The following is a 16809-nucleotide window of genomic DNA, read 5'->3' on the forward strand; positions in this document are numbered from 1 at the left end:
GGAAGTAACGGGTAGTAGTATTAGTGTGCTAAATGTTATCTCAATTATAGAGTTCGAAGAATAAAAAAAATTACCTAATATATATCACCTAATATAGAAAGAAGAGGGTATACCCGTTTAACCTTTAACAAGGGTATGCTCTCATATCTAGTACTAAATTGCCTTAATTTACTTTGTTTTGGGTTCAGTTCTGGCTATTCACATTTCGAATCCTAGTGTGGTAAAACGAATAAGAAATACATATATAATTACCAACACTTCATCTCTAGTCTTTGATAACGCACCAGTCTAGCTGACTCCAACTTACACTCTCTACCCCTGACAGGCTCTCTAACCAGTATAGGGGCTATAAATCTCATCTCATCCCTAATGTATTCTTGATATATTTCCACCACTTTAACGGTCATTATTGCCTATGTTTTGTTTTCTCCCAGTCGTTATCAGCTTCGGATGGCCGATAGGCGTGTTTCCACTGCGTTCATGGAGTGTTCTTATATTGTTTTGAAATTACATGCAACATCGGATGAATACGGTTTTTTGCAATGATACAATGTACTCATTCATCTAATAAAAATGCGTAAGAAACAGCTGTAATGAACTAACATTTATCCATCGTCTGTTATTTATTCATTTGCTTATAATACACCAAAATAGATTCACGACCCGTCGGACATCCTAGAGCAGAGATGCCCAACCTTTTTTCCTAGTGGGTCAAATTATAAATTAAGTATATTCACCGGGCCACAAAGGTACTTGGATATAAACTTTTAAAAAGTTCAAAATATAGTGAAAAAATTTTCTAACAAATATAAATATAAAATAATGTGCTATTGACATTAAAAATGAAATTACACTTACACAAAATAAAATGAATGTGAATTTTGACATTGCTTTCTTTTTATGATATTCTCAATATCTGCTTTTATGGTATTATTCTTTACTCTAAGAATGTTAGTTAAATTGCAATTACTCAGCCTATTTCTTTCAGCAGTTTTGATGTTTTTCATACACGAAAAGAACTGTTCACAACAGTATGTACTATCCCATATGCACAATAGTTTTCTAGCTAAATTGGCAATTTGATCAAATTCATTGAAAGAATGCAATTTCTTGTAAAAGTCAAGAAGGGCATGCATGTTCTCTATGATAAGTTTTCAAAGATTCTCTACTTTGAATCTCAATGAGTTCTAGCTGGTATTTGGCTGGTACTTCCACATAAATAAATGAAAATGGATCACTCAACAATTTCAGTTCAGTTTCTATCTTTCTGAAGTCAGAAAATATGGTTGTAAAATCTTCTAACAAAGCTTCACATAATTTAGTGTATTTTTCAAAGTTCACAGGAAATTCTTCTTGTCTTTTAGATAAATTCTGAAAATGTACGATTTCTCCACCCTTCAATTGTATTATGAAAAGTTCTAATTTCTTAGTAAAACTTGTTATTCGTTCAAACATTGAACAACATAACTAGTTTTTTCCTTGTAAATGCAAATTAAGTTCAGCTAACATTTCAGTGATATCTACTACGAAGGACAGATCATTCAGCCATTCTCCATTTGCTATAAAATCTACATTATGCTTTTTGTTTTGCATGAAGTGTTTTATTTCAGGCAACAATAATCGAAACCTATTCAATGTTGCTGCTTGTCTGAGCCATCTGACTTTTGACGTCTTCATACTCACTGCCAACTTCTATCAAGTATGCTTTAAATGCACGATGGTTCAAGCCCCAAGATCTAATAAGATAAGCAACGTTCACAATATCTGTTATCAACTGTTTCATATTTAATTTCTGAGCACAAATTGCTGTTGATGAATCAACCAATGATAGCTAAGTATATCATGATCAACTATTTCTTTGAATAAAGTAATAAACTCATTATTTTTACCAGTTAATGCAGGAGCACCATCAGATGTAATCCAATTAATTTTAATTCTATCAACATTGAACTTTTCTAATGATAAATTAACATATTCAATTATGTCCTTGCCAGTTGTTGTACCCTTCATATGACATTTCTTCAATGATATTAGAATTGACATCAATTCCGCTGATGAAAATAACCAATTGTGCAGTGACACTTTCATCAGCACTTTCGTCCAGTGCTAAACTGTAATGAACATATTTAGATAATTGAATCTGTAATGTACCCACAATACTGTCAGCTAAGTCATCAATTCTACCAATTCTCTGATGCGACAGACTTGTTTCATTGAATAAGTTCACCTTTTCGGAACAATATTCATTAAAAGCAATTACAATACTTTCTTTTATTAACTCGCCATCTATCAGTGACGTTTTTTATACATATGCTAGTTTTCCCAACATGTTTTTTAAAATTGTTTTGTCGTGAACAAAGCTTCTTCAATTCATCTATTTTCATTTTCCTTCTTTCTCCGTTTAATTTGGCAGCATAGTGACGCTTAATATTATATTCCTTGCATACAGCAATTTTATCATTACATATGAGGCAGATAATATTATCGCATGCTTCAATTACGGAATATTTTTCTGTCCATATGATATTGAATTTTCTCTTTTCTTCTGTTATTTTTCTTTTCTTAGTATTAGATGCCATGACTAAACAATAGGCTATAAAAATTAACAATTAAAACTGTTACGTGATCATGCTGATATTAATGTTCCAGAAATCAGAAACAAATAAAGAATAAATAGGCTCTTCCGCATAAAGCATTAGCATTAGGCTTAGCCTAGACTAGAAACACTGAAGCACCACTAAAGTCACTAACACTTGACATTGTAAACAAGGTTAGACAATAACATAATCAATATTGATCCGATATCAAAAAATTTGAAACTGAAACAATGGCTGTTGATTATGCATCAACAAAATGGCTGACTCTACGACGTAGAGTCTGCCATTCTACGTCATAAACACCATGGCCTCCCTCATTTTACCTCCCTGTATTGAGGTTTTCATTGGTCCGTTCAAAATAGCACACTCCGACAATAATTTTCTCATCATACATTATCTAAGTATATGAAAATATAACTAGAAAATAACACATAGAATTAGAATTTGAATTGCCAGCGGGCCGCATGAAAATATTAAATGAGCCGCAATGCGGCCGCGGGTTGGACATCCCTGTCCTAGAGTATGCCGTGTGATCAACACAACGTGCGCTTTGGACCAGCTCCTAGGTGCTAGATACTCGTAGGAGTGGTTTTCTCTGTATACACAATCTGAATACTTTACAGGATGTACTTCAGTACCCAGAATATTTATTCGACTAAAGGTTGTGCTTACAGGTTAATTCAATCCAACCTGGTGCATATCATTGAAGTACCCGATTCTTTCCAGAATCCTTAACATTATGTGTGTGTGTGTGTGTGTGTGTGTGTGTGTGTGTGTGTGTGTGTGTGTGTGTGTGTGTGTATGCATATATGTATTTATATGGACTCTTAAATCCTTTTGATTTGTATGGACCCTTTTTCAATAATATATATATATATGGTGGTTGTCTACTCCTTAAACAGAGTTTGACCACCTCCTGCACCTACACCTTAGCCCTTTCATGGCGTCTGATGTGGCTTTTTAAACCAGACAGTGTTTTGAAAAAACACCCACACAGATTGCACCTCTGATTTGCGCTACCAATACCTGCAAGTAAGTTCTGCTCATTGTGGATCCTAACATGTCTTTTAAGACCCCCATTGGATTTGCAAACCCTCTGGCACACACCACATTCAAACGTGTGCACAGACATATAATCAGAATAGCTGGGTGAGGTTTTTTTTTTGGTTTTTTTTTATATATATATATATATATATATATATATATATATATATATATATATATATACCCATGTGACCAAATGACCGACCAGGCAATCAGATGTTGTCACAATGCGCTTTTGCATCGTTTTAGCCTTCAAATGATGTCACCCCATGAGCTAGTCAAGCAGGCCAACATTCCCGGCTGATCCAAAGAGATACTTGGAGCAACGTGAAGCGAAGTGTTTTGCTTTGCTCAAGAACACAACGCGCCACCCAGTCAGGGAATCGAATCCACGATCTAGCGACCGTGAGTGCAACAGCCTAACCACTTTGTTATGTATATATAAACTAAAAAAATAATCATTTTGTGGAAACTATCACACTTTCTACAAATATATCTCTATATAAGTTAGCAAGCTATGCATGTATTGTTATACATTACTACACTAAAATGCAACACTATGCATTACCGCAGTACAAATGTTCTATCTATCTATCTATCTATCTATCTATATATATATATATATATATATATATATATATATATATATATATATATATACAAATGATATGTGAGCATACGCATATATACATACATATATGTACATACCTACATCTACATGTATATATAGATGCATATCCGGGTACAGGACGTCAAAAAACGTGGACAAAAAAGGAACGGGAATATAAACAAAGAACCAAAAGCGGACATTTTTTACGGACAACAGAATGAACACAGGAAAACAGACAAGCCACGGATGGAACTTTTCCTTCATCAGCTGCCTCTATTCTAAACTAGGCGTTTCGAAGATATATATATATATATATATATATATATTGTACTGTCTATATAAATTCGACTATATTCATTATCACACTATCTACAGGTGTATCACTATAATACAGTGCCACACTGTCTACAGGTGTAGTACTATATACGTTACCGCAATATAAATGTACTACTATATACACTACTATATGCTATAGATGTGTTACTATATACATTGCAGTACTATCTACATATGCTCCACTCTATATATGACCATGCTACAGATTTAACACTATATAAATTGCCACGATGCAAATGGAAAAAGTATTTTTTTAAATGGTATGTACTGTGATCTTGTCCTGGGCAAGTCGGTCGAAAGAATAAAAAAGATAAGACACTCGCTAATTACACGGAACACTTCTTACAGTGGGGAATTTGTAATATTTGTTATTTCTATTGGCTGCTATTGGCAGACAAAGTGAATGAAGTATTTGTTTTAGTTATTGACATAGTACACCACCAGGATTCGATCCGCTAGCCCTAATACTGCGAACACCAGACTCGGCTAACTATGTCAGGTAATACTTTATGTCGATAACTAAGAAATATTTCATGAGATCCAACCAATATTCTACTCATTTTCCAAAGACAGGTCATGGCTGAAACCTTAGAATTCTATTATCGATCAACAATATCAAATTTTATAAACTTTACTGAACAGTTTTTGCCGAGGCAGACCAACACCAGTTTTCTTGCATTTTAGCATTTAACTTTATAGTATAAATATATCTCACTGATAAAGGTTGGCTACATGCTATATTCAATATCAATGGTACAGAGATACGACATTCGTTGTAAATAATTAGATACATAGCTTGTAGATAGGAAATCTAAATTTCATATTTTCTCTCATCTTTATGGCTTCTCTATTATATACAAGTTTTATTACATACTTTGGTGATATAAAAGTTCACAAGGTTACTGATAACAAACCACACATATACGAGGCTTCGTATTCTTTCTTACAGAAATGTCGCCACTTGAAAGGAAGGTGTTACCTGATTTATAAAGTTTGTTGCAGTAACTGTCTTAATTAGATTTAACAAATCATACAGAGATATAACTATTACCTTGTATGACAAGAAGTACAACCCTGACAAGTTTTCATGCAGCTTTAATTCACTGTTGATGCTACTGTAAATACTCCTGAAGAAGGCATGACCATTACAACATCCCCATTCCTTAAGAATATCATGTGTACTACAACGATCAAAGAAACCCTACCATAAGATATGGGAGTTGTGTTGCCGATGTAAATAATTTATATTATTTTGTCACATCAAGGTGACGAATTGGTAGAATCGTTTGCACGTTGGACAAACTGCTTAGTGACATTTCTTCCAACTCATTACGCTCTGAGTTCAAATTTGACTTCGTCTTTCATCCTTTCGGGGTCGATAAAATGATACCAGTTGACCACTTAGGTCGATGTAATCGACTAGCTGCTACCCCTCAAAAATTGCTGGCTTTACGCCAAAATTTCAAATCATTATGTAGTCACATCAGTAGAGGCGGGACCCCACTAAAGATACTCAAGGACCAGGTGATACAGCTTGACCTGGCGGTGGTTAAGTCTACCACAGTTTCTGTCTACAAAATTATACTCAGAAAGCTTTGGTCGACCTGATGCTATAGTGTGTGTGTGTGCATGTGTTGTAAAGTGGGTTCCTCCCACTGGTGTGATGTGTGACTGCCGTTTTACTGTAGCTGCTGTTTTACGCTAGTAGCCACAGTAGTTACGAGTCATCGGATACCGTTGTATCTCTTCGTACCGGAATAGTAATACACTAACTTCTATCTTACTACCGCTAATAGCTCCACAAGACACCGACTAGAACTGACGACTCTCAACTCTTCGACTCTCAACTCTTCGACTCTCAACTCTTCGACTCTCGACCCTCTCTTGACGACCGGCTACTGGTCTATTTATAATGGCTGCGTCCTACCACGTTTTATCGGGAGGGGTATACAGTTTCACTATACAACAATATATTTACAGTTGATGTCATAAGAACATGTAAACTTTCGAGAAGACGTGAAATAATTCCTTTTTCTAAGGTTTCTAACCAAAAGGGTTTTTCAACCCAATATTTACAAGCTTTTATTTATATCTTTATAATCTGCTTCAAGATCCATTTTTCCAATATATATATATATATATATATATATATATATATATATATATATATATATATATATATACATACATATATATACATATATATATATATACATACATACATACATACATACATGATGGCTGCCCCCTCGTCATCGAGTATGGCCATTGCACGAAGCATGTTGTTATCGTGCAGTGCCTGTGCAAGAAGGTTTTTTTAAAGTGAGGAAAGGCTGTGCACTGAGTCAATCCCACTCACTAAGCAACAGTAGCCATAACCCGAAAAGAAGAACAATTCATCATCATCGGTAACCACTGAGCCGCAGGTTTTATGTCGGAGTTATCCCAGTTGCCTGAGTTGCCTTCTCCTAGAAGGATGCCCTAACAAGGGCTAGGGGTCCTTCACTCCCAATGGTTTAACCGCATGATCGGGTATTCAGTCCGATTATTTCTATGTCCCCGCGCAAAAAAAAATGTTTCTTGTCTTGCGCGGGTACATACATACATGCATACATACATACATACACACAAATGTATGTATGTATATGACTTCTGTTTTTAGTTACTTAAATTCTTTCTCTCAGGAAGGACCTGGTTCTTTACGAGGATACAAAACTTCATCGTTGGAATATACATAACACAAACAATGTCATTCTAAACTTGAGGTAAGTCTTGCATGTTTTACTGTTCTCCTTACAAATTGTGTACGTGCGTGTGTGTGTGTGCGTGTGTGCGTGTGTGCGTGTGTGTGTGTGTGCGTGTGTGTGTGTGTGTGTGTGTGTGTGTGTGTGTGTGTGTGTGTGTATGTGTGTGTGTTTATGCTATTTGCGTAGATTTAGTCCAGCAATGTTCAGTTTCACTTGTACAAGAAACACTTCTAATGAGATTAGAGCTTGAGTAAACCAGTGTCAGAATTCGCTGAAACATATGGGTGGTATGTAAAAGTAATCTCTATAATACAAAGATTATTGATAAAAATATATTTCTGATCATAAAATCCAACATCCTTGCTAAAACTTGGATTGTCTCAATCAGTTTTCTGGCTTACCATAAAATCTGCATGTCTGTGTGCGTGTGTGTGTGTGTGTGTGTGTGTTTGTGTGTGTGTGTGTGTGTGTATGCGCGTACGTTGTGTGTGGTGTGGGGGGGGGGGGGGTGCGCATGGATGTGTGTGAATGTGCATATGTACATGCGCATGCTCGTAAAGTCATTTTATTGCAAGTCAGGAATATAACTTTTTATTTGAGACACCTATATTCTTTGTCATTGCTATGAAAGAATCCTTTTTTAAATAATCATCTCTCCATCAAATTAATCATTTATCTAGCTTATCTAGATATTTCTCTTATATAAACGGCCTGCTTATGGAGGTTGTCTATATCTCTCTGTCTCTGTCGTACTCTCTCTCTCTCTCTCTCTCTCTCTCTCTCTCTCTCTCACTCACTCACTCTTTATCTATCCATCTACCTACATATATACCTACCTACATACATAGATGCACTCATACCTCCCTGCTTCCCTATCTATCTATCTATCTATCTATCTATCTATCTATCTATCTATCTATCTGTCTGTCTGTCTACCTATATATTTGTCTATCTACCTACTTACCAATCTATCTATCCATCTATCTATCCATCTGTCTGTCTGTCACTCTCTCTCTTTAGCTATCTATCAATTATCTTTCCATTTATTTATCTACTACCTACCTGCCTACCTACCTACCTTCCTACCTACCTACCTACCTACCTACCTACCTACCTAAATAAATAAATAAATAAATAACTATCTATCTATCTACACAGCTATCATAATCTGAGGGGAGGAGGGTGTGGAATTTCTGACTAGGAAGATCTATCGGATACTTAGAAGTAACCATTACGAATCAGAGAAACAATTACTGGCCTCTGTAATCAAAATATTGGGCACCATAGTAGTTTTCCGTTAGGCAAGGAAGTATTGTAACATTTTGGTTTGAAAGGAGTCATTCACCACAGAAAAATGATTCTTGTCTGAAACATCAATGCTCCAGACTCTTCCACCGCTACAATAGCGAGACAATGATGGAGCCTCTGTGGAAGTACTTTTTAAAGTGGATGGTGAAAGTTTTACATGAGTACGAGGGTCAAAGGAAGCGGTCAGAGAGAACACATGTACCTGGACATTTAAAAAAAAAAAATCTGTATCTCCTATTTAAGTATTATCTTTAGAATAACTTTAAAGTAATATTATGACAAACTGCTTGTTAGCAACAATCACAACACCGACACTATGACAATAACAACGTCAGCAGTAATTATCGATGATAAAAGACTTCGAAATGTGAATAAATAAATAGACAAGATCGAATATATATATATATATATATATATATATATATATATATATATATATATATATATATATATATATATATATATATATATATATATATATATATATAGTAAGAGGAGGAATATAATATCCAGGCAGATACACTATTTATCTTTGTAAAATGTCAAGACTGGTTCCTTCAGACGGTGCGTTTTATGGCAAACTTTCTTTAACTCACATCCGAAATTACAGTTTATTTTTTGGCTACATATATATGAGGTAGTTTTGGTGAATCATTGTCGGGCATAACTTTAAAGAAGGTTGTATAATGCCCCTACCTCCTTTTCCTACACACATCTGAGCATCGACTTTTTCCAGCTACCGCTTTTTCCAAATGTACTGAAGAAGTTGGGGAGGTCTTCACTTCGAAATATAGAAATACAAGGTAAAACTGCAACTTTGTTTTTGTTTTGTTTTCATTTTGTAGTTTACTTTGTACCTTCTCGCATTTTTCCGACCTTACACAACAACCCTCTTTAACACACACACACCACTTGTAAATATAAATTATAAACAATAAACAAAAGTTCAATTTAAAACACATTGTCAAAGTTTGTAGATATTTTCATACATGCAATAAAGATGACCACTACATCTGTAGCGTCAGGTAAATTCCACACTTGTGTGCGCATATACTTGCATACATGGATGCGATGTATTTAAATGTGCTTTAAAAGAGCGTTTAAAATGTTAGTAAAAGAAAGATTGTAACAGATGAAGAAGTTTAACAAACCCTATTCACAGTCACTTGAAACCGCAGCCAAGTTTTATTTTCTTAACCACATCACAGTTTAAAATTAGAATCATTCGTGACAGACTACCAGTCTAGGAATAACAACATTCCTTTCTAACACAAGGCATGACGATTCTGAAAACAGTTATAGATAATGTTCTTCTTGTTCTGACTAAGCCACTAAATACACAAAAGATAATAAGATACATTGTGTCCGGGGATGGTCTGGTGCAGAAAAAAAGCAATAACTATGTGACACCTGGTGTTTGTTCTTTATTCAAGACCCAAGTTACCAAGGTGACTTACCAAAAGTTGATAACATTGCAGTGCAAAATAAAGGCAGTAAAACATTACTTTTCTTTCATATATCTTCAAGTCTCCGATAACCAGGTTCATGTTGCTCTAACTCAGTGGTTCTCAACTGGGGTCCCTATGGCCCTTGGGGGTTATTAAAATTTATGTGCAATAAATTGATTATATTTCAACAATACACAAACTATTTTAACAATTTTTTAATACAATTCCGAATGATATTCTTTTCTACTCTAGGTCCGAAATTTTGAGGGAGGGTGCCAGTCGATTAGATCGACCCCAGTACGCAACTGGTACTTAATTTATCGACCCCGAAAGGATGAAAGGCAAAGTCGACCTTGCCGGAATTTGAAATCAGAACGTAAAGACAGACGAAATACCGTTAAGCATTTCGCACAATTCCTAATGATACTAAATTATTAAAATACGAAAAGAGTATTTTTATCATGGTGGTCCAGCAAAGTAAAATAGGAATCAAAGGAGTCAATGGGCACGAAAATGTTTGAGAACCGCTGCTCTAAAGTAATGTATTGCATCTTATTCTAGTCTCCCGGATAAAACTTATTTTACTTTAAATACAAAATTAATTTCCGTACATGTTTTGTTTAACTGTAGATGATTTGTATTCCAATCGATTTTGATCGAAACCGCTGCAGCTATGACCATCCCATTTTTATTTAGAAATTGTATTTCGAGGACTACAGGACCCCTTTGTAAGATATTAGTGTTTGATTTTAAGAAAACCTGGTTGTTATTTCTTGTAGAGGTAACTCCTTCGCAGTTTAATTCTGAGCCATGGCTAAACATGATCCAAATAAAATGAGTGGTGTATGTACATAAACACACACACACACACACATATATATATATATATTTTATATTTTCCTTGTTCCAGTCATTAGACTGCGGCCTTGCTGGGATACTGCTTTGAAGAATTTTTAGTCGAATGAATCGACCCCATTTTTTTAAAACCTGGTACTTGTTCTAGTGGTCTCTTTTGCCGAACTGGCAAGCACAGGTCAAGCAGTAATTTATCCCGGAAAAGTACAAGACAAGAAGAAAAGAAATTAGACTGTTGCTTCAGGAATTAAAATTTGCAAAATGAATTTCTGAAATTAACCTCTTCAGCAACTTTTCCATCCCACGTGTTTAGTTTTGTTTAGCCCATTCTCTGGAGGAAACATGTGGGATGGAAGAGTCGCTGAAGAGGCCTCAGACGTATGACAAAGAGTTCCAGATTTCTGAAATTGTTCATAAAATAGGGTGTGGAATTTTTAGTTCATATATGTGGCTCGTTGATTGTTGTTGTTGTCACTTAAAGCATGCGGAACCCATGCTCCATACTTTTGAACCTTTCCCATCGAGTGAAGATGCTTTCTCTGCCAGTTCCCTTGTTGTTTGACGAGAATGTTCGTGCAAAAGTTGGTTTAATCGCTCTTCATCGCACTCAACTGGACGGCCAGAACGAGGTGCGTCTTTGAGGTAAAAATTTCCATTTTTGAACTTGGCATACCAATCACGAGCGGTTCTTTCAGCTATGGCACCCTCTCCATGCACAGCACAAATGTCGCGAGAAGCTTTTGCGGCCTTAGACCCTTCATTAAAAGCAAAAGGAAGGTGTCGAAAATGCTCGATTTTCTTAATTTGACATTCCATTTTAATGATCAGAAAATGAATAATGATTAACTAAAAATTAACTAAAAATAACTAGAAAGAAAAAACAAAATAGATTCCAAAATTTAAAAACGCAACAAATTCCAAAATTTAAAAAGCGGCGGGAACTTAGTTGCCAACCCTATATATATATATATATATATATATATATATATATATATATATATATATATATATATATATAAATCAAAGGTAGGACAGGGAGAACACAACAAGCCGAAATCAACAAAACATAACGTGGAAAAATAGACGATAGCATAACGAACGGCAACCAGGACAAAAACATGATACACGGATCATTCGCAACCGATTTCCACTTGAGTCAGAGTCCGGAAAGTCCTTGTAGTTTTGCGCTCTTTTATCTCCGAGACTATTCTAATCCGGCGAGCGCCAGGGACTTAAGCTAAACGCATTAAGCCTCTGGGAAAGGCAAACGAATATATACAAGAACAAAAATAAGAACGGAAACAAAAACGAGAAAGCTAGGTTTTATACAAGTACAACATAAATAAGTAACAAAAAGGGTCTTTCGACTATCAGACGAACATAGTAGGCTGGCACAAATGAAACATCTTAACAGTCCGGGTGGGACATATGTGTATGTGTGTGTGTGTATGTGTGTGTGTGTGTGCGTGTGTGTGTGTGTATGCTTTTTGTTGCATATTTTTTTAATTTAATTCAATGTTTTTGAATTGAAAATTTCTTTGTATAAAGCTACATTTCAGTCTTATTTTTAGTATTATACTTTTTATTTATTTCCTTTACAAAACCCATTACCCCAAAATTTTAAATCACAGATATTGTGTTAAAATTAAACTCATATAGAATATATGCAATTCAAAAAATAGGAATAAAAAATAATAAAAAACTATTTTAAGAAACAAGACAATTAAGTTCTGTAAAGTCTGCATTCTCAGATAACAAAATATTTTCTATTTAGTTAGAACATTTTTAAAAACGAAAGATAATAAACAAATTGAGTGCAAAATGTAGAAATGACTCTCTCGCTGTTTTAAAAAACTTACAGGTTATAATACATTATCAATTTTATTTAAATTGCCATTACACATTTTTTTTAAGTATATAAAGCACTAAAATTGTAATATTAAATTTTTAACGAATAAACATGTAGACAATTAGGCTTTTCACTAAAATTGTAAAGAAATAGCTTTTTGGGTATTCTAATTTAAACTTTTATATAAAATACAAATATCAAAGGGCATTTATTACTACTTTAGTTTTTAAATTCTAACAATATTCTAATTTTTTTTCTTTCTTGTCCTGTTCTTTTCCAGGTTTAATTATTGCTTGTTCCTTTCTTCCACAGAGTTAAGTCTTAAGAATATTTCAGCACTCTACACCTGCATCTTTCATCTTAGTCCACTTTTTTCCAGTTTACTTTTAAACTTTTCATTCTAGTAATACTAAAAATAAGTCAGACAAATTTCAGCTTAACCTGAATAAATTTTTAAATGAAATATATTAACTATTTTTTAAAAAATTGTAATAATAATCAAAGCATAAGAAATATAAAAAATAAAAAATAAAGAAGAGCACAAGCTATTTGATGAACAATTTCAGAAACATATTTTGATCCAGATTTTTCCAAGTACCTTCAGTTTCATTTATCTAAGCTTTTGCTTCGTAGCTAGTCACATATCTGGTCAATATCGTACTGTTTTTTTCAATATACTAACATCCAACATTTGCCTGCCTTATTAAAAGCAGTAAAGGATTGTAATCATTGATAAATTTTTCAGATGATTCTCTTTGAAGTTGATGAAGTCTTTTAACGCATTTTCCATTTCTTTTTAATTTGACACTTTTAACAGCAGCGAAGAAATTGAATCTTCTTTCAGCCTTAGAAAAACCAAATTGACATTTTTTGACCGCATTTTTTGCTTTTACTTCTGAAGCATTTGCGCTCAAATGCCTGGATTCTTTCCCCTGCAAGTTTTGTTGCATGAATGCATTTGAAAACGATCGACCAAGTTGTAAAGAATGAGGTTAGATACTGAACATGGCAGTCTGCAAGTAAGACGTGGTTCTATAATTTGGGGAAGATTTTCTGGAGAATCTTTATCATAAATTTTCATATGAACAGGGGGAGACCCTCTTTGTTAATACGCTATTCTCCAAAAATAATATATCATGTTGCCAAATATTGGATTTTTTTGTCAAAAATAGTTTATTGTATGTATTCGGTGATAAAAATGTTAATAACAGCAGCACCATTATTTACAAACAAAGTATTTGTTTCGTCAGTTTCAATATATATTTTTATTCCTATAAACAGATTTGAAGCGCCGAGTGAGGTGATATTTTACAGAGAATAAAAGAAATAACGAACACAGAATAACTGTGAAAACAGCTTAGAAGATCGGGTAAATACCCTTAGAAAACAGAAAAAAAGTGATTAGTAAGCCGTTACAGAGGATCATGTCCTGTAACTTTGAAATTCCAGCTAAGCATTCTGTACCATAAGCTAAGCGACGCCCTACATCAGATACCATCTTTTATAAGGCTCACCGTTATCATCAAGATCCCTTGACTGATGCAGCCAATCGTTGGGGGCACCACTCCAGGTACTTTAATAGTCAGCTGTCGTCACTAGTCTCTGCTGTCTGCCATGCGTAGAAAGTTCGCTGTGTTCTAACTTATCCAATCCTTGTCAACCCAGGATTTTCTCTGCATGCCTCTCTTTCGCCCTTCCCTCAATTGAAGAATGGTTTTGGACAGGGTTTGTGGTGAGATATATGATCGTATCAAGAAAGCTTTCGTCTTTTACCCGTGCAAGGAGTAGTTCCAGCCTGTCAGCATATCTATTGACTTGCTGCCTGACAAAGCTGTTCGCTTTGTGCTCTGTATACGGGATGTGTGACAGCCTTCTGAAACATTTGCGCTCAAATGCCTGGATTTTTCGTTCCTTGTCAGCTGTAAGAGTCCAGCTCTCACCCCCATACAGAAGGATCGAAGACGCCAGGGCCTTGCACATTCAGAGTCTGGTTGTAAAACTAATAGAATTGTTTTTCCACATGTTGTTCAGCTTCGATGTGGCAGCAGAGTTTTCTTGTTATCTCCTTTAGAGATCTGCCGTCCTCGGTCAAAGTGAATCATCGGTAATGGAAGGTGTGCACTTCAACAAGTCTCTCTCCGTTTAGCATGATATTGGTTGTTGTGTTTTTGGTCGTTACTATTAATCAGAATCTTGCGCTTTTGTGAGCTGATCTCCATCCCGTATGCTCCTCATGCATTTTCCAATCTGGCGGTAATCCCTTGTAGTTCTGCTTTACTGCTTCCTAACAGTTCATTATCATCGGCAAAGCTCAAACTTGGGCCTTCCTCCAATGGAAACAGAGGGAAAGAGATCTTGAAGTGACTCCTGCATGATGTTCTTCAAGAAGATGTTGAAAAGCACTGCTGCAATTGCCAAAACGCAATGTGCCAAATATGGCCAAAGGCCTTTTTAAGCGTATGAGGTTGGGGAGGGAGGAAGAAACATACTCACAAACTTAACAGGTACGTCTTGGATATCTTTGGTTTGGCTGAAGTCAGGTGGACTAGATTTGGCAACACGACAACAAATGAAGGTCACAAACTGTAGAACAGTGGAGATTACACCAAGCATGAACATGCAATGGGTTTCATTATTAACAAAGCCAAAGTGCGTTCAATCATCAACTGTACACCAGTATCCAGTAGGCTCATCCTCATACGTGTGGCGTCAAAACTAAAGAATATTACCATCATACAAGTCTATGCGCCAACACTTGAACATGTGATGATGCCTTTGAGGAATTCTTTGAGGAACTGAAGAGAATCACCAAGCCAGCTCCTAACAAAACTGCTGTCATTGTCCTAGGGCACTGAAACGCCAAAGTAGGTATGGATGCATATGACCAATGGGCTGGGACAGTGGTACAATTCAGGGTCGGAGAAACCAGCGATCGTGGACTGCAACTCCTAGAATTTGCTAGCAAGCACACATTGACCTTAACCAACACACTGTTCCTACTCAAGACCTCACGCAAAACAGCGATAACATCTCACACCTTAAAAGTTCAAGTCTAGGATCAACAAGGCTATGACTAGAACTTACTATCGCGGATGTAAACAGTGATCCTGATTTGGTCATGGTGACAATGAGGCTCAAACTGATAAGGACCACTCAAGAAAAGAACAACATATAATAGGTTTGATGTAGACAAATAGAAAGATCCCAGGGTTGTCTCGGAGTTTGAAGCGAAAGTGGGTGGCAGTTTGCAGCCCTTAACGATTTAGAAGTTGATATAAACTCCCTGACCAACAACATCAAGGAAACGCTTCAGGAAATAGCTCTAGAAGTGCTTGGGAAAATAAGAAAAAACCCATGTGTCTTTGATTGATGACATGATAGATCTATGCTCAAAGATTGGAAATCTTAAGGAGTAGGTCACATTCCATCAGAACCCCTTATAACATGGAGGGCCAAATTTTATCAAGGTACTAACAATTACATGTTGGAAGAAATTAGAGATGAAGCAGTGGCCAAAGGAGTGGAACCAATCACTGATAATACTCATTCCAATGAAAGGCAACTTAAAACTACCAGAATTATAGAACAATCAGCCTAGTTAGCCACCCTAGCAAAGTACTGCTAAGAATTCTGCAAAGCAGACTTAAGTGGAGGGCAGAGAAAATCCTTGCAGAAGAACAGGCCGGATTTAGGCTCCAAAGGAGTACTGTGGAGCAAGATATTTAACATTAGACTGCTCACTGAGAAACATCTGCAACAATAATCTGACCTTTATTACAACTTCATCGATTTCAAAAATACCTTTATAATACGAAATATCTTAAAATGAAATTTTTTTAATTAGTTAAAATGATCACCTTTTTTAATCGCTTAAAGCCACATCACTTTTTTTTAGCTAATATTTTTTGATAAGTTTTTACCATAAGATTCTTCTTATAGAGCTCTTTCATTTGAACACAACTACTGTATGGTTTTCTTTTATGAGAGCTGAAATATTTCGATTTAAAGTCAATTT

The 16809-nt window shown here is 35.4% G+C and overlaps 1 protein-coding gene across 1 annotated transcript; it reads right to left on the reverse strand.

Moving 5' to 3' along the window:
- Nucleotides 1-1119: 1119 nt before the first annotated feature.
- LOC149131830 (EPM2A-interacting protein 1-like) lies at nt 1120-1455 on the reverse strand. The gene has a single exon (XM_089366416.1). It carries the CDS (start codon nt 1453-1455, stop codon nt 1120-1122), a length of 336 nt encoding a protein of 111 aa, XP_089222542.1.
- Between the last annotated feature and the right edge of the window lie 15354 nt (nt 1456-16809).

The sequence above is a fragment of the Octopus bimaculoides genome, chromosome 19 (assembly GCF_046866305.1).
Source record: "Octopus bimaculoides isolate indiv1 chromosome 19, ASM4686630v1, whole genome shotgun sequence".
Taxonomy (NCBI): Eukaryota; Metazoa; Mollusca; class Cephalopoda; order Octopoda; family Octopodidae; genus Octopus; species Octopus bimaculoides.

What these genes read in the sequence shown, in the direction of transcription:
- LOC149131830 (XM_089366416.1), bottom strand. Translation starts at nt 1,455, where the DNA reads ATGTTTGAACGAATAACAAGTTTTACTAAGAAATTAGAACTTTTCATA.